Source organism: Trachymyrmex septentrionalis, unplaced genomic scaffold (genome assembly GCF_001594115.1).
Source record: "Trachymyrmex septentrionalis isolate Tsep2-gDNA-1 unplaced genomic scaffold, Tsep1.0 scaffold241, whole genome shotgun sequence".
Taxonomy (NCBI): Eukaryota; Metazoa; Arthropoda; class Insecta; order Hymenoptera; family Formicidae; genus Trachymyrmex; species Trachymyrmex septentrionalis.
The window spans coordinates 290,681-310,458 of record NW_017305399.1 but is presented as its reverse complement, the minus strand read 5'-3'; the positions used below and the strand labels follow the sequence as shown (position 1 = coordinate 310,458).

General features: G+C 38.2%; 1 protein-coding gene across 6 annotated transcripts in view; it reads left to right on the top strand.

Moving 5' to 3' along the window:
• The window catches only part of LOC108748799 (epidermal retinol dehydrogenase 2-like), a 48,146-nt gene extending 30,231 nt beyond the window's left edge, over positions 1–17,915 (top strand). For 2 of the 6 annotated variants that reach the window (XM_018487160.1, XM_018487159.1), the window contains exons 5-8: positions 7,097–7,258; positions 16,135–16,217; positions 16,411–16,527; positions 16,611–16,818. In XM_018487160.1, the coding sequence (XP_018342662.1) occupies positions 7,097–7,258; positions 16,135–16,217; positions 16,411–16,527; positions 16,611–16,818 (570 nt within the window). Of the gene's footprint in view, positions 1–7,096; positions 7,259–16,134; positions 16,218–16,410; positions 16,528–16,610; positions 17,632–17,687 lie in introns of those variants that run through there. The other 4 variants (XR_001939324.1, XR_001939325.1, XR_001939323.1 and 1 more) reach the window with 4 other exon arrangements.
• The last annotated feature ends 1,863 nt before the right edge of the window (positions 17,916–19,778 follow it).

Genomic DNA, 19,778 nt, shown 5'->3' with positions numbered 1-19,778 from the left:
AATTTTTCATGTGATAGAGTATCATACTAATAGAAAAATACGTGATATATTGAATTGCTTAATCATAGAAGTTAGATTTGATGATCGTAAAATCATAATATGAGATACCTAGGGTATTTCTAATATGAAATAACCTTTGCTTCTATGTCATAGTGAAAATTGTTGCTAAAGTATAAATGTTATTGTACAATAATAAAAAGAACAATCGAAATAAACATCGAGTGCCTATTCCTGCGATGCTTGATTCCAACTACCTGAAGACGAGTCAGCTAGATACAATGTATCGCATACTCATTTTGTACGTGCACTGGCTGTGTTTATTTGTATTTTAGAAACATTAAATAAAGTTTTTTAATTGCAATACTGATGTACTTTGCATTTTATTATTGATTTCTCGGAATATCTCATATTAGGAGCACAATTTTTTCACTTTGCGATTTGCTCACTTTTTACATTTCTTTAATTTATAAAAAAAATAAAATTTGAATTAAATTTTACATAACATTATCTTAAAGCTTACTGTCTATAGATTTCTAGCATTTACCCAAAATGAATTCGGTATCTCATAACAGGGGCCTTTCCTCTATATTCTAAAAACATTATCTGCCGATTATAGGAAAAGATAAAACATAACGTAAGAAGAAGAAGAAGAAGAAGAAGAAATGTGTAATCGGGAAGAATATATGTATATCGGTTATGTGCAAGAAATTTGTAATATACGCAAGATGATATGATGATTAGAATAGAAATCATAATCACTCGGAGTAATGTACTTAACCTGTGACGTACATACTATCAGGATAATGATGATGATAGAGCGTGATAGAACCTGTCTTCGATAAAAATGATATAACATAACTACATAATAATTATCTCTGCCGACGTAAAGAATAATAATTCACATATAGAGTAGATAATTCAACGGTGAACTAGTAGTATACTATGAATTATTATGATATTTCGTAAATACGATGTTATCAGATTATACTGTTATCATGTAACGACATTTGAACTCTTCCTTGATTCCCCAGTCGACTAGCAGATCGTCAGGACGGCTATGTAATATTACATTTTAAGAATTTTGGGTTGCAAAGTAAATTTTTTTCGTAAGTTTTACGCATTTTTTATGTTTTTGTTGTTATATCTATCATTTTTTTTATTGTGCGTTAGTTTTGTATGCACATTTGGCTTTATTATTCTGTAAGCAACTTTTTTCTGTTGTATTATTTTACCACATTATTTTGGAGATTATCGTGAAAAAGGTTAGATCTACAATGAATCATTTTGATGTAGTGAACAATGAACCATGGTTCATTGTAGATCATATAACATTGTAGATGAAAATAATAATTCATTGTGGTAATTATTTAGAATACGGCCCCTTTCTCCATTTAAAAAATCCTGGGAAAAAATATTTTATATATAATTATATATAATTTTATATGTAAGTTTATATACAATTGTATATAACTGGACATATTTTTTTATATATAATTATAAATATATAAATTATATAAATATTTATATACATTTTTATACAATTATATACAATTATATATAATAGAATAGAATAGAATTTATTTCACTTCAGCATACATCGCCAAGAAGGGGACTTGGTTTACAATAAGGTCCTTAACTCATTCATCCATCCATACTTTTTAAAGCTTTATTTAAATCTTTATAGCCTATTACTACCACTTCCTTCATATTCTCTTCATAATAATAATAAAATTATCTTACTGTAAAACTATCTTACTGTACTCTCTTTACAATAATTACTGACTACTGAATATTATTTCTACTTATCCTAGATCACAGCTCATTTCACAGCCCTTTTCGCACTTACGCACTTACTTCTATCTTCGCAGTTCCTATTTATAGTAGTTCTTACTTTCCTACTTGCCCTTACAGTATCCTAACCTTTGTTCTTACTCTTACGTCCTTTCAGCTTTTTCTGTCTCTGTCAATTTTTTCCTTCCCCTTTTTTCTCTCCTCTCTCTCTATCCTTTCACAGTCTCCTTAACATCTCTCCTTTAGTCTTGTCTAAATCTTTCTACACACAATCTCCCTAATACTTTACTTCCTTTCTCACCTAATTCAATAAATCTACCTTTGACTTTCTCACATTCTTTCATATAATGCTCCAGATTGTCTCTCCCTCTACCACACCATACCTAACTCCTTCTACTTTCTTCTAGCCAGTACTTGTTGTTCTTTTCTAAATTTCTACACCTTAAGTTTATCAAGGCCCTCACTTCATCCTCTCTACTCCATTTCTTCAGATTTTCTTGTTTAAGATATGCCGGGATCCCGCAGTCTAAACTTATTTCCTTGTATTTCTTATTATATCTAGCTCTCATAATTCTGTTATCTTCCTACTGTCTTTGTATCTTCCTTTCTCTATTAATTAATCCTTCGAAACTATCCTCTCCCATTTTCACTTCTCTCGCTTCTATATCCCATCCTATTTCATTATAATACCTTTCCCTCTCCCTGCCGTATGTATAGTTCCATAAGCTCTTTCTCTTCCCAGCATACCCTCACTAGGTTCTCTACTCTCCCTTACCTAACGTTTCCTCATATCCCTTTGCCCTAATATCCCACCGTACCCTTAACTTATCCATAGCTTATAATTTTCTCTCCTCCCAGCTCAAATCATTCTCTATGAAGACCTTATCTCTCTTAAGTTTATGTTTATTACCCATAATTGCTTTATCTTCTTCACTTTCTATTCTTACCTCTAGTACCCTTCCACTCTCTCTGATTACCACTATGTTACAGTCCACCTCTAATTTGTCTTTTACCCATTCTTTTACGCCATCCTCTTTCTGCATATTTTCCTTTACCTTAATTTCCTTACCTATATCTAATCCCTTGATTAAAAAATTTTTCCTCCTTTCCTCTCTTTCACTATTTGTCACCCATCTCTTTAGAACACTCACCTTTCTGTTGCTTAAACTCCCTTCATTGTAAATTGACCCTGCCCCTGTATATGTACTGTACCCTCCCCTCTCACTTATTATGCTTCTAGTTTTTCCTAACTCATTATCCCCTTTCCTACTGCTACTTACAATCTTTTCTTTAACCTTACCTTCTAGCTACTCACCTCTAATCCTTTACATTTTTCCTCCAAACCCTTAAGCCTACCACTGCCTCTTCCATTTATTTTGACTAAAACTTTTCTCTAAAACTTTTCTCTTTCAATCTTTTACTCTCCCTTTCCATACAGTCATATAATTCTCTCTTTGTTTCCCTGACCTTCTCTTCTAACCAATCTCTCATCTCTTTCTTCCAGTTATCTATTTCCTTTCCGCATATCTCCTTAATTCCTCCTTAAATCTTATCTCTTTTTCTCTCTTCTTTGTATCAATAAATCCCTATTCTTTTTACCTCCATTATTTTCCTTTGGCCTATTTTCTGCCTTTTTCTCTCTACCTGTCCCGCTGCCGACCGCGCCGGCTTGTTCTCTTGTTATCATAATCTCTTTGATCGTCCGCCAAGTTCACCCGCTTAATTTCCACTATTTATAGTTCGTCTACCTCTGCCTTCAATCTCACCTTCGTCACACCCTAAGTATAATCACCCTCTCTCTCACGCACTTTAACTTAATCACCCTCTTTTATCACGTCAAACGCCTCAATTACCTATCTATCTCTTTTGAATTACGTACCGCTCTATAATCGCATCCACATTCACTCACGCCACCTAATCGAGAGTCTCCCTATACAATTATATATAAAATATGTCCAGTTATGTACAAATATATAAAATTATATATATTTTTATATAATTTTATACTGTTACGTCCGGACTCCACAGTTCTTTTCTTCGACTAAAAACTTTCGTCATCACCATAAAAATTATTAACAAGTAATACCGATAGACCATCTGTTACAATAGCGACGAGCCGAATAACATTTACCTTTTGAAACTAATAATCCATTCGGGATCAGTGTGATGAGCGGGGGAGGGGGTGGGTTGGGCCGGGTGCAGCAGGACATCCCAATACAGGGTTGCTGGGAGCACTTCGCGTGGGCTAGGCTGGTGTAACCACGCCTTTGCACATACCTGCAAAAAGGCGGGGTAGGTTAGGTTAGGCTAGCGGCTGCGAAGCAGCCGCAATCGCCTCCTCTATTCGCCTCGGATCTTCTGCCTCAGCTGTCGTCTTCAACGCCTTGGTAGGGCAGGCAGCGGGTACATCCTCGGGTCCGACCAAGAAGTGACACTCAAACACCACGTAGACGTCTCGTGATGGTGCAGATTTATCGATGCATTCGACGTCAAGTGCAAATATGGGGTGGCTACCAGCTGTATCAGTAGTAAACCAGGGACAATTGACTCGCAGGACACCCTTCGTCGGCACAACACCACAGCAAATCAAGCCTGATGTAGCTATCTCGCTCCTGTCGGAATTAGGCCCGTAGCCGCGCACTTGGACGATGATCGGACCGTTGGTTGCCACTTGATAGCGACAAAACAACGGCTTAAACGGTCGATCACGGTTGAATTCCAGATGGTCGCGTGACATCCAAGTTGAACTCCCCTTAGTCAACCTGACTGACAGCCACTCGACCTAACGGGAGATCTTCCCAGAACCGCCTCGCCGTCCACTGCGCTTACCTGCACGTCTTCTAGGGGCCATCCTCGCTTGTCCAAGACTCGGACGCAACTGAGGCGCGCGCGCGTGTGTGTGTGTGTGTGTGTGTGTGTGTGTGTGTATATGTACTCGTATAAGAGAACCATCCGCTATAATTTATACTAAATTATAGTGCCGCGTCGAACCGTCCTTACAAGGGGTGGCTTCGAAGCCGGGTCTACCGGGTCTAGGCACGAAGACTCTTGGACGAGGAGTTCAAGAAATACCCCGGGTGTTCACTAGAACAGGGTCGTCCGGCCGAGGATCACTCACCACCACCTCCATCCTCGTCACCACCGGCTCCGCCGGCTAATCAGTCTGAGGTTATACCTCCTTCCCCTCAAACACCTTCACCTCTCCCGCAACCTCCTTCGTCTCCCCCTCGATCTCTGTCACCCGCGTTCTCGGACGCACTGACCGAGAGAATCTTTCCCGATACTCCTCCACAATCATCCGATTCATCGATCCCAATTTCCCCCAGAAAAAGTCCGTCCCCGACGAACTCCACGGACAGCGTGGAGTTCTTAGAGGAAATCCCTCCACCCCCATCTAGATCCTACTTCCGCATTCTAGAGAGTGACACTTTCGAGTCACTCATCACCCAATTTCCGCGGATTACTACCGCATCCATCCCTCGGGGGGCCTATACAAACGGCCCTCATTATTTTGATCCTGCAGAAATCCGAAACGCCATCACCGGCCAAACCTCAACATCCAGTATCCCAGTATTCCTCCCGAATTCCGCCAATGCATTCCTAGTTCCAGTGGGATTCTTTTATAATCTTTTCCCTCCTTCCTCCGTTTCCATCCACGAAATAGATTGATCAAATCCCATCCGACTCTCCCGACTACTCGATATACATACATAAAGCGTATGCCCGTTACCGAATAGACAATAGCGGTATTTATGTAATAGGTTAAAATGTATAGAGTAATTATAATAAATCCGCCGATTGTTTATTAACCGTCTGTTATTAGCGTCATTTTGATAAGCAACAATAAAAATGAATAATGTTAGTAAATATAATACATAAAAAATAAATAATGTTAGCAATTATTCTTCTCACTTATGAAACCCTCCATTAAACCCTGTATTAAAACCTTGCCCTAACAAGCTCACACGTGGTCCATTCCTGAGTTAAAGGGATTTCCCTGACTCGAAATTCGGACCGACGATCGCACCGCTCGTAGGAAACAGATGTCAGCGTCTTTACGAGACGTTGACCCTTATTCCGAAGCGAGCAATAAAAAGGGTGCGTTCGCAGTGTTTGCTTCCGGGCAGATATCTGCGAGACAAGAGTCTGACCGTCCTTCCACACTCCATCTTTTTTACTCCCTTCTCTCTTTAAATCCATTTTTCCGGAATTTGGACGTAACAATACAATTATACAATACATAAAACATTTTTTCCCGGAATCTTAATAAAAATATACTCATTTGACACGTTTTCACTCAAAATGAAAGAATTTGGCAGAAAAACGTGACGGCCTCTTGAATCCTTACTATCTTACAATTTATCTATTTTCTAAGTAAACATTTAAAAATATAGCAAAACTAAAATAATCCAATATAAAACAATTTGCAATATGAAACATGTAATTCATTATTAACAATAGCATGGTTTATTGTGTACACATCTTTTGTACACGATGAACCACTTTCCGTTTTTTTTAAATAATCGAAATTGTGGCTGAACTTAAAAAATAACTTAAGGGGATCCTAAAGCCATCTGTATTACCGACTAAATCATATAATTTTTGTATAACAAATATTTTTTTTCTTTTTCACAGATTCAAAAATTCTTTTCCAGGATTAAATTATACGCATTAATACATGTTCATGAGGTGGAGTTTATGCCAAAAATGACAAAAAATTTTGAAATTGATATATTTTTACTATTTCTTCGTGTAATATGGCGTCCTAAGTCGTGACAATATTTACTTGATACGAAAGTTTTGCAATCCGTACTTACGAAATAGTAATTCACAAACACGTAGTTTGCGTGAACAAATAATGTCGAGAAATTCTTAGAATTAGACTTAAACGTTTTATCACGAATTTATTACACGAAAATTGACATGAACGTACGACTGCGTGTATCATAGGTTGTGTGAGATATTGATGTGATTGTGTATAAAGACATGTCGTTGCGCTGGAAAAACAGCGACATTTGGTAACTTCGTCGGAGTTAAAGTTTTTAAAATTTGCAAAATTACACGTATATATTTGTAGCATGTAGCAGATACTTGTATCAAAACGAATATACATATTGCCCACAATTCCTCGGATATCCGTATCGCACACGGTTCTATGAGTATTCGCATCGTACACGATTCTGCGGGTATCCGAATTAGCGGGTACCCACCGAACTGGTCCAGATCCGCACGGATAACGGAGTGAGAGAGCTGGTACTTGGATATTTCGAACTCTAATAAATACTTTGCCATAACTCTTTTTTAGACTGTAAAAGCTTTTCTTCCAACGATGCTGGAAAACAATAAAGGACATATCGTGAGCGTGGCCAGTTTAGCCGGTCAATGCGGGATTCCAAAATTGATAGACTATTGTGCATCTAAATTTGCGGCAATCGGATTTGATGAAGCTCTTCGAATGGAACTTGAGGTAACTATAATTTATTGAACAAGTTATTCAATAACTTATTCTAACATTGTCTTAATTAATTCAATTTTTTTTTATTAAAAAAAAGATATTTTAAATGCAACTATCACAAAAATAAAAAGAGAGAAAAAAAATGACAAAAAAATATAACATAAATTAATTTTTAGTAGACATTTTTTATATAGGGTTATTGTATAAATGGCCATCCCTTTTTATCTTGTAAACTAACAGAAATACTTAGATAATGATAGATAATAAATGTGAATAAAAATTAGTAGAAGCCTTTAAAAGCCAATACAAGTTATATACGAGTATGTGTATATAAATATTCTTTATTATATTCAATCAACGCAAACATATATATATGTATACTGTTATATCCGCAACGAGTGGTTTCACGAACTCTCACTCGCGCACGCAGTCGCGCTCACGGCAATAAATGAGACACTCGTATTCCAAAAGAATTTCTTCTTCTTCTTCTGAGTTAATGGCGCTTGCCGATGAAACGGTAATTCCCGCCACCATCAAAGTTGGAGAAATGCTTCTGAAAAGTTCAAGTCATTTGTTGGAAGACCAAAGCCCCTCTGGCCTCCATGTGTCTAATTGCGAAATACAAATTAAATATTGAGTTTGAATGACTTGAGATAGGCGATTATCAATGGGCACAACGTAAGTGAGGGGAATATTTATCATACAGTATCAATAGGAGATGTAGGGAATTGTTTTTTGAGGTATGCACGAAGTTTGTGGGATTTGACTGTGCATAATCTACAATAGAAGATGTGTGGTTTATGTCCTGTCTTGGGTCGCCACAAGGGCACTCCGGAGAGTTATAGGTTACGTTTACACTGTGCATTTAAACCGCGGCCTATATCCCAAATTCGATCTAAATTATTTAAGTTCCTCGCTGTAAACACTTGACAATGGGATTTGATGAAGCTCTTCGAGTGGAACTTGAGGTAATTTATTAAACAAGTTATTCAATAGATTATTCTAATATTATCTTAATTAATTCAGCTTTTTCTCATTCAAAAAAAGATATTTTAAATATAACTATCTGTTGGAAATGTTTCATGCGTGTCTCCCGCCTTTCGGAGAAAAGCGAGAGATCTTATTGGGCACTCGCGCCGGAGCGAGCGGGAGAGTGTGTGAGGGAAAAAGAACGAACAGCTAGAGACCGCGCGATCGGTGGGTAAGCAGTTGTCGTCCGTGAGCGTCTGTCTCTGTGCAGTTGTCGAGCTGAGTACATGTGCACTAGAACGTGACAACAAGATTGTTAAAAGAGAAGGGAAATAAAGAAAGTATTTTGATAAGATTGTTCTTCTTTCACAATCGTGATCCTATCTGCTGTGTCAATAGGTTATGGGCCCAGACACCCGATAACCGCGCAGATTGTGCGAAGAAATCGTAATAACTCTAAAAGTGCAGTACGCGGGACGAAAGGTCGAGACGCGGCAGCCGTATTGTTCGATCGTTTAATCGGTGAATAAGAGAGTAGCCGTGAGGCGAGAACGAATCGAAGATGTCCGACGCGATCTCTACGAAGAACGTCACAAAATTCAACGGCGACGATTACCAGACGTGGAAGTTCCAGATGAAGATGCTGTTCATCGCAAACCGCATATTCGACGTGGTCGATGGGACGCGGGAAAAGCCGGCAAATGAGGCCCCGGCAGAGGATCGAGCTACGTGGATGGCTGACGATGCGCGCGCGAGTTTCCTGCTGGCTTCCACGCTTGAGCCGGAACAGTTGCGACCGCTATTAACGTGTGGTTCCGCGAGTGAAATGTGGCGTAGATTGGCCAGTGTGCACGAACAAAAGTCGGCATCGAACAAACTTTTGCTAATGACGAGACTTTACGAGTACAAAATGGCACCGGAGGACTCGATGATGCAGCACATCGCGAAGGTGCAAAACATGGCGGCGCAATTGATTGATCTCGGTGAGTCTGTGTCAAACAGCACGATCATGGCGAAAATTCTTGGGAGTTTAACCACGAAATACGCGATTTTTCAAACCGCATGGGACAATGTGCCGGTGGATTCGCAGAATCTTGAAAATCTGCAAGAAAGACTTTTACGTGAAGAGGCACGATTGTCGGCGAACGACGAAGCTCCTGGAGCATTTTTGGCGACAAGAAAATCGGGCACAAATAAAAATGAAAAGGAGAGTTCGCACGACGCGAAAAAGAAGCGAGGTGTGCGGGATAAAACAAAAATAAAATGTTTCAAGTGCCACGAACTCGGACATTACGCGCGTGAGTGCCGAAATAAAAGAAGGGAAAACAGCGACAGCGATGTGAGCCGGTCACGTGATTGCGCCTTTGTCGTCGAGCAAACGTGGTCGAGAAGCCCAAACAAAGTCGTCAAAAACGGAAGTTATGAAATTCCAAACTATATAGTGGAATCTGTGCTTCGAGCCAACAAAAGCGAATCCTGGATTACCGACAGTGGCGCGTCACGTCATATTACATATAGGCGCGAATGGTTCAGCGAGTATCACGATCTTGCAGACGGCGGCTCGGTGTCTCTTGGAGACAATAAACAGTCCAAGGTCGTGGGCGAAGGGACGATTGCGATCGAGAGATACGTCGGTGGTGTCTGGAGTTCGTCGCGCATTGAGAAAGTCCTATACATTCCCGACATGAAAAAAAATTTATTTTCAGTCGGCGTGTGCACCTCTCGAGGTTACGAAGTGTCGTTCTCGGGTAAACAAGTGCTGATCAAAGACAATGTAGACATCATCGCATATGGAATTAAACAGGAGAACCAGATCTATAGGATGCTATTTCGAGTAAAGTGTGCAGCAGAATTCAATGAGGCGAATGTGGCGAGGACGAACTTCTCGATTTGGCACGAGAGATTTGGTCATCTGAACGGGCGAGCGCTACGCGAGCTGGTCGAAAAGGGACTAGTTGAAGGGGTCGAATTACCGAAGACCGGTGAGATATTTTGCGAGGATTGTCAAATAGGTAAATCGCATCGTAAAATGTTCAAAAAGGAACGTATGCGCGAAAATACTGTACCGGGCGAAGTGGTACACACGGACGTGTGTGGGCCAATGCCCGTTGAGTCACTGGGTGGTTCGCGTTTTCTGCTCACGTTCAAAGATGATGCCACGAGCTTCCGGTATATTTATTTCCTGCGTCATAAGAGCGACGTACTCGGGAAATTTAAAATATTTGACAAGCTGATCGAGAACAAATTCGGGAGAACGATGCGCGTTCTTAGATCCGATAATGGGCGCGAGTTTAAAAATAAAGAAATGAAAAATTATCTCGATTCGCGCGGAATTCAGCGAGAGTATACGGCACCGTATACGCCCGAACAGAACGGGAAAGCGGAACGCGATAACCGCACACTGATTGAAAGCGCGAGAACAATGTTGCATGCAAAAGGATTGCCGAATAAATTATGGGCCGAGGCGTGCAGCACGGCTATTTATTTAATGAACCGAGCAGGTACGTCGAGCGTGAGAAACGGTGCGACACCGTACGAAAGGTGGATCGGTCGGAAGCCTAACATGAGTCACTTGCGTATATTCGGGTCTGAAGCGTTTGTAAATATCCCGAAACAGAAAACGACGAAATTCGATGCTCGAGCGAAGAAAATGATACTTGTCGGCTACGATTCAAATTCTTCGAATTACCGCGTGTACGATCCGGCGACAAAAATGGTTTCAGTTACACGTGATGTTGTTTTTAACGAGAAAAACGAAAAAATTACGCTCTCGGTGAATAGAGAGTCGGACGACGAAATAGTCCTACCAAAGGTGGAAGCGAAGGCTGCTCCAGTACGCGAAAAGGACAACGATCAAGACAGTGACGAAGAGGTGGTGTTCTTGCCGGCCAACGAAAACGCAGAAAATGGTTCGCCAGGATTTGCTGTGCAAGCACCAGGCGAGACTGTACGAAAGTTACGCGATCGAGAATCCTTGAAGCGACCGTTGCGATACGAATTGAACGTGGCTGAATACGAAATTCCGGGAACATTTGAGGAGGCGATGCGCAGTGACGACGCTCACAAATGGATCAAGGCGATCAGTAAGGAACTGAGTGCTCTCGACGAGAATAAAACGTGGACGCTAGTCGAAAGGAAGCCGGAAATGAAAACAGTCGATTCGAAGTGGGTTTTCAAGGTCGTGAAGAACACGGGAGGCGATGTTGTCAAGTTCAAGGCACGTCTCTGCGCACGAGGCTTTATGCAACGGAAAGGAGTCGACTTCACTGAAACATTCGCCCCGGTTGTGCGTTACGACTCACTGAGAGTATTGTTGGCCGTCGTCGCGGAGAAGGATCTCGAGTTAACACAGTTCGATGTGCAGACAGCATTTCTGTACGGGAAACTGGACGAAGAAGTTTTCATGGAAGTACCGGAAGGATTGACAGTGAAACGAAGTGCCGCGAAAAGTGTCGTTTGTCACTTACAAAAATCTCTGTATGGTCTCAAACAGGCACCTCGGTGTTGGAACCGCGAGTTCCGTGCGTTCTTGAGACAGTTCGAGTTTCATGAGACTGACGCGGACAAATGTATATTCGTCGGTAAGGTAGAAAGATCGGTTGTGTATTTGGCATTATTTGTAGACGACGGTTTGCTTGCCGCAGAATCGAGAGATGCTTTGGAGTGCGTGCTCAGGCATCTCAACGATTCATTTAAAATCACGATCGGCGATACGAGCCTATTTGTCGGCATGCAAATCGAGCGCGATCGCAAAGAAAAGAGTTTGTTTATACACCAGAGTGCATACACTAAGCGTGTGATTGAGAGGTTTGGTATGGGCTGTGCGAAGCCAATGAGTGTGCCGTCGAATCCGAGTGTAATTTTGCACCCCATTGTCGAGGGGGAAGAACGAGCGGAAAACGTGCCGTACAGAGAGGCCGTAGGATCACTCATGTTTTTGGCAATTATATCGAGACCCGACATAGCATACGCGGTAAACTCTGTGAGTCGATTTCTGAATAATCACAACAATGATCACTGGCGATCTGTGAAGCAAATATTTGCGTATTTGTCCGGAACGATCGAGTACGGAATCAAGTTTCGTGGCGGTGGAAGCGTGCCAAAATTAGTCGGATATTCGGATGCCGACTACGCAAGCGATCTCGAAACGAGGAGATCAACGACAGGTTATGTTTTCCAACTCGCCGGTGGTCCCGTTACATGGTCGAGCCAACGTCAAAAGTTGGTAACATTGAGCACGACAGAGTCGGAATACGTTGCTGCGTCGGCAGCGTCAAAAGAAGCGATATGGCTGCGAAGGCTATTAGATGGTATCGGACATCCATGTGATAACGAGACTGTGATTTTTGTAGACAATATTAGTGCGATAAAGTTAGTTAAAAATCCTGAGTTTCACAAACGTACAAAGCACATAGATGTCCGTTATCATTTTATACGCGAAAAAATAGAGTCAAGAGAACTAAAGGTCGAGTACTTGTGTACAGAAAACCAAAAAGCGGATATTTTTACGAAGGCACTTCCGAGAGAGCGTTTTTGTATGTTGCGTAAAAGTGTAGGTGTGATAGAGCGTATGACACGCAGAAACGGTGGAAGTGTTGGAAATGTTTCATGCGTGTCTCCCGCCTTTCGGAGAAAAGCGAGAGATCTTATTGGGCACTCGCGCCGGAGCGAGCGGGAGAGTGTGTGAGGGAAAAAGAACGAGCAGCTAGAGACCGCGCGATCGGTGGGTAAGCAGTTGTCGTCCGTGAGCGTCTGTCTCTGTGCAGTTGTCGAGCTGAGTACATGTGCACTAGAACGTGACAACAAGATTGTTAAAAGAGAAGGGAAATAAAGAAAGTATTTTGACAAGATTGTTCTTCTTTCACAATCGTGATCCTATCTGCTGTGTCAATACTATCACAAAAATAAAATGGCTGTAGATTAGACTTCGGTTTTTGGTGACCTGAAGTAGACCGCCTATAACTTTGATGTAAATGCGCACTACTCGATTTACAACCATTATTTGTCAATCTCAACTTGACATATGCCATGTCGTTGGTAATGGACATATATCTCGTAATAAAAAAATTTTTTTAATGTTTAAAAAATCGTGTTCGAAGAATTCAAAGAGTTCGTGTTCAGCAACTGTTCCTATTCCTGTTGCTATTGTTTCTGCTCCTCTTCCCATTTCTGTTTCTGCTTCTATTCTTGAATTTCATAATGATAATCAGATGACTACAATTGGAGTTCTATTTGCTAAAAATTTTTCTTAGAATATTTTTAGAATTATATATAATAATTTGGGAATTTTATATATAATTTGGGAATATCTTTGTAAATTTTAGAATTATTCAAAATTTCTGTATTACTATATTTTTATATTCTGAAAAAAAAACTTAAAAAATCTAAAAAAAAATTAAGATTTTTTTTTCTGAAATCTTCATAAATTTAAAATGTGATACTTTTTTTTAAATATTTTGAGATATTATAAATTTAAAATATGATATTTTTCTTAAATATTTTGAGATATTATAGCAACTTTTTCACTACTAGATGAACAAAGAATGCTCGTATGAATCTTTGAAAAATGCAAATTTGAGAAAAATGAAAAGATCGAACTGGACGGATATGAAAACGACAATTTTTATTGAATTATGTATCGAAAAACGAATAATCCAAATTAATGGACGAAAAGCGCCATATAGATATATATAAATCATTAGAACTTAAAATGAAAGGAATGGGTTTTATTAAAACCGACGTACAAATGAAAACCAAATAAAAACATTTTTAAAAAATGTACTTTACATGTATAAACGCAACAATAGCATGAGCGGTGCCGAACGTATGACCTTTCCATATTACGATGTGATGGAACAACTTCTTGGCGGAAGATCTAGATCTTGACAAATGTTATCCAGGTCATGATCCTAAACAACATTTAAGAGGTTTTAGTCGTCGGTCGGACACCTTGGATAATACTAATACCGGCGGTGCTGTAACTTGCAAGCCTTATAACTCAAAAAGTACTTAATAAAAATGAACTTAATTATAGTGTTTTGGAAAACTCTCGAGTTATGCTACAAGAATATGCAATAAAAAAATAAGGCGTTCTATTAAAAAAATTAAAAGTGATCTTTATGTGACCTTTATATAATTATTCAAGGTCAAACTAATGACACCTTCTTATGTTCCCCTCAAAACTATATAACTTTTGTCTGAAACATTTTTCACTATCTTGCTTACCTGACGAGATATTCGTGTGGAGGGATTAAAATGGCCCACCCTGTATATATATATATATATATATATATATATATATATACATAAAAATTTTCACTTTTTACGTTTCCGTCCGAGAGAAAAAGTTACATGATCGATACTCTGTTTAATTTCTGCCACCAATCTAATGATATAAAATCTTCAACAGATATTGACGACAGAATAGGAGCAGAATGCGACAGTTAACGTTAATCTACAGGGTGGTCCAAAAGTCCGTTAACATGTCATACGATGATAAAAAAGAAACTAGTTATATGTAAGAAAAAATGTTTATTTATTCTGAAAGTACACAATTTGGGATTTTATTTCTTAAAAATAACATCGTCCATATGCGATCCTTCATTATTTTGACACTGCTGCAACCTGGAGCAGAAATTTTCAATGACCGACTGACAAGTGTTTCGGGAAATGTTTTGCATTTCCTCGCGAATACGAGCCTTTAATTCCTCAAGAGTCGCTGGATTGCTGTTAAAGACTTTACTTTTAAGGTATCCCCAAAGGAAAAAATCCATTGGGGATAAGTCCGGGCTACGAGGTGGCCAGTTAATGTCACCTCTTTTGGATATAACTTTTTGACCGAAAATTTCGCGAACTGCACTTAAAGAGTCGTTGGAAATGTGGCATGTTGCCCCATCTTGCTGAAACCACGATCGTTGATTGAAACCATCAAAATCCTGAAGCGCTGGAGCAAAAAAGTTCTGTAGCATGGCAATATACCGCTCTGTATTCACTGTAACAGCGTTTCCTCTTTGATCTTCATAAAAATATGGACCAATAATGCCTCTTGCTGATAAAGCTGCCCATACAGTAACCTTGGGCGAATGCAGGGGTTTTTGATGCTTCAATTTCGGATTAGTGTCACTCCAATATCTGCAGTTTTGTCTGTTTACATGTCCATTTAGGTGAAAGTGGGCTTCGTCTGAAAAAAAAATATTGTTAAAGCTGGCGAACCTCTCTAGCATTTCGTTAGCAAACTGCAGCCTGTGAGCATAATCTTGAGGCTTTAACTGCTGAACCATTTGGATTTTGTACGGATGCAAATGTAAATCCTTGTGTAGAATGCGGTTTAAAAATGTTTTGGATACGTTTAAGACGCTAGACCGCTTTCGAGTAGAGAGTCCAGGTTGTTCACGAACAGACGCTCTAACACGGTCGCTCTATGTTGTTGGGATCCCGTGATGTTCTAGATCGGCCAGATCGTGGTTTATCTATTGTTGAACCAGTTTCTTCAAATTTCTGGACCCATTTTTTAATCGACTGAATCGATGGAGCTTTATTTTTATGCCGTATATTGTAATGAGCGCAAAATTTTCGTTGCGCTACAGTCGAAGAATCGTTGTTTCGATAGTACTCGCGTACGCAGAACGCACGTTGTTTCTCGTTGAATGACGCCATGGCACTAAATTCCCATCGACCGCTCTAACATTCCGTACCTCGCCCGCCCCACCTCTCCCTCACTGCTCGACGCAGCTGCCGATTCAAATGTTAACGGACTTTTGGACCACCCTGTACTAACATTTTCTAATAAAATTTGCAACCAATCTGTTGACATTCTGCTAACATTTTACTATCTGAATTAGATATTTATATTTTTCTAGGTACTATTATATAATTATTACACTAATCGATCAACTCATTCTTACTCTATTCTGTTCTAGTACGAAGGGTACAACATCAACACAACAGTTGTATGTCCTTATTTTATCCGCAGTACCGGCATGTTCGATGATGTTCAATCAAGGTAGAGGAGATTTCGATATTTATAATAATACAATGAATATATGAAATTACTCAATATTTTAGAAATCCCCGAAAATTTTTTAGAAGCTATTATTTTAGAAATAAATATATTATTATTTATATTTTTTCTAATGTAAATGTAAATAAATTAGCTTACTACATGTATGAAAGTATATACAATATTCAAACTTTAGATACATCCCGACTCTAAGTCCAAATGCTGTAGCCGATAGAATAATAATGGCGATGAGGTGTAACGAAAAGTATGCCATCATTCCAGGCTACTTACAAATTTTGCTTACTTTAAAGTGGTAAGTAAATTTGTTATTTATTCATTATTTCGTTATTTTATCGCTTATATGAAAAAAATTGCATAATCGTTAATAAAACGCAGGATATTTCCATGGCCATGTGTCGCCATGTTTCTTCGTGGATTAGTAAGAGACGCTTCGCCAAGCCATGAAAATAACAAATCATATGTAGTTGCGACTGCGACTATCGCGGAAAAGGAATGTATCGTACCGTCATCAAAGGATCAAAACGTCGCTGCCATTCATCAACAATTAGCTAGACGTATCTCTAGCCCCGAAAGAAAACCTTGAACTTTTCTTACTCCGTCTCGGTTTTAATATCGATCTAGAATGTTAAAATTTTGTTAAAAGGTTAGAGTTTTCTGTCTTCCTACTATGTCTACCTTGCAGCTCTTCATATGTTTCAATCTTTTACATTGTTTTAATGAAATAAATCGCTTAATATGTTTCTAGTGTCAGTGTTGAATAAAAATACTACCCATTTCGACGAGTAGAATTGCGCAGAGTTTCTCTTTTTTCAAGTTTCTTATAGCTGCGCCTTCAGTAATCGATTATTCGCAGGAAGAAAAGGAAATGTGAAGAAAGTGCATCTCAATCTATTAAAAAATTGGATAACATCTTTGTTCTTGATGTATGACCTAGCATAATGCAAGGAGTTTCCACATAGAGGAGAGTTGCTGAATGCGTACTACTTCTGAGGAAAAAAGATTAGATCTGCCGAGATATGATTATGTCTAGGTTCAACAAATCTGGTCAGATATAACTCCGATAAAAAATTTTGTCATATACAGGGTATTTCATACTTACTGGATCGCCTTTCGTGAGGAAATAGAACGGATTAGACTGAGTAAAAAATTATCTACAATTTTCACAATAACTAACGAAATATTAATTTCTAAAAATTGCCAAATAAATACTATTATAGTATTCACTTAGCTCACCACCAAATGCAAGCACGCAACACGATACAACATACAACTGCCTAGCGCGGGGAGATGTTTTTTTTCGCTGTTCGTGCATTGCCAAGGCCGCTTGTAGTAAACAACTCGCATGTCTAGCAACCTAGGACGGTGAGCCGTCTTACAGTAGAGTCTCTTTAAATTTGGCCCCATGAAGCGATGAGAGTGGAATGTCAAAATTATAGTGTATCCTCTTTACAGCACGAGTCTACCAATCACCACGTAGAAGAAAGTGGGAGAATTGTGCGCATCCTGGTTTGGTACTTTTCCAATTGATGAAAACATCATTGTGGTGAAATTTTTACGCAAGAAGTTGTCCTCTTAAGATATAACTACAAAAGATACGACGCAAATACATTTGCTAGCCAGAGAAATACAAAAAAGTGAAATCATCTTTTCTTGTTATTTTAGCTTTCAAAAAATAAGATGGTAAGTCCGTATTTTTAATTTGTTTGTTTGCATATGTTAAAGTTGCATACGTTATTAAAGTATGTTATTATGTGTATTTTTTGAGCTGTTATTTATTAAGTTTGATTATAGGAATTGTTGAAGTAATCGTATTTCGAGTCAGGTCGCGGTGGACAACTGTGCACAAGCGTTTCAAAATGCGCACAATTACCCATCTTCCATATACTATATGATTAGCATTAATTTTTTTTGTTACTTCTTGGCATTATTATTTTATTTTGCCAAAGTCTATGTGCATTATTATTATATTAGTTATGTATTTTTTCTTAATATATACAATATATATTTAAAATATATTTAATATAGTATATTATAATATAATGAATATATTTTTTGATTTCTTTGTCAACATTCCATAATTCATTCCACATTTCTTATAACTTTTGTTTTGTGTACAATTATCACACACGCGCACAATTAACCGACGCTCGAGAAATTCGTACGTTACGGAGAAAATCAGTGAAATTTAGTGAAAAATAACTTGAAGTGAAAATAACGTGAAGTTCTCTGGATCATAGCGGATCGACTAAAAAGGTATATCATTCCATAGTGAAAAAGTAATTACGTTTCATTATTCTTTTGAGAAATTAGCTTCGAGGATGAAAAAAAACAAGTGTGTACAAGTTTTTCATAAATCTTGGAAATTTAATTACTTTTTTAGTTACATTTCAGATCGAATAATTGGTTTACTTTGCTGTTTTCAACCTTCGGTAGTTAAAAAATATGTGTTAGAGAAGTATTTCAAAACTCGTCATTCGGTAAATTATTTAAATTACTCAAATTCAGAAAAATTGAATGTTATAGAACGGTTAAAATTAGTTTATCAAGAAAATTCAATACCTTCTTTTTCTTGTTCTTCTCAAAAATCCCTACAAGCCTCTTACTCAGTTTCTTTGCTTATAGCACAAATTCTAAGCCATTCACCGAAGGTATTTTTGTGAAAAATTGTATTATTGAAGCAGTAAAAGCTTTTGGCAATTCCTTAACTCTGGAGCAATGAACATTCGTCTTAGTGCAAGAACTGTAACATCAAGAATTGCTGATATCAATGATTCCATAACAGATAAATTACAAAACTTTTTGAAATGTAAATATTTTTCTTGGTGCCTTGACGAAAGCACTGATATTCGACATATGAGTCAACTTAGTATTTTTACTCGAATTGTACAAGACGATTATTCATGTGTCGAGGAACTTTTAGATTTTGTCGTATTATGTATTACGTAACACAACGACAGGACTCGATATTTTTTTGGCAATTGAAGAAACTTTTAAAAAATTTGACATAGATTTTAGTAAATGTTCTTCAATTACGACTGATGGCGCGAAAGCTATGACAAGTTTAAAGAAAGGATTCGCCGGTCAATTAAAGCAACGAAATTTAAATATCCCCATTATTCACTGCATAATATATCAGGAAGCATTAGCCGGTAAAGTTGTAAAACTTTCAACAGCTATAGAGACTATCACTAAAATAATTAATGAAATTAAAGATGGATATAAGTTCCTTACTCACCGAAAATTTAAATTATTTCTTGATAAACATAAAGCTGTTTACACAGGTGTCGCACTTCATTGTCCACTTCGTTGGCTTAGTGCTGTAAAATGAAATTTATGAAATATTTAGAAATATTTTTTGTGATAAGAAAAGTTCTCCTTTTCCTGAAAGAAATGAACAACTTAAAATTTCACGAATATATATCTCTTTTGGAAGATGTAACATTTCTTACTGAACTCACTTTTATTACTGATATGAGTAATCAAGTCGTGAGTAGTCAATCACTTAGACTTCTTAATTTAAAACTGCAAAAGACGAATCAAAAT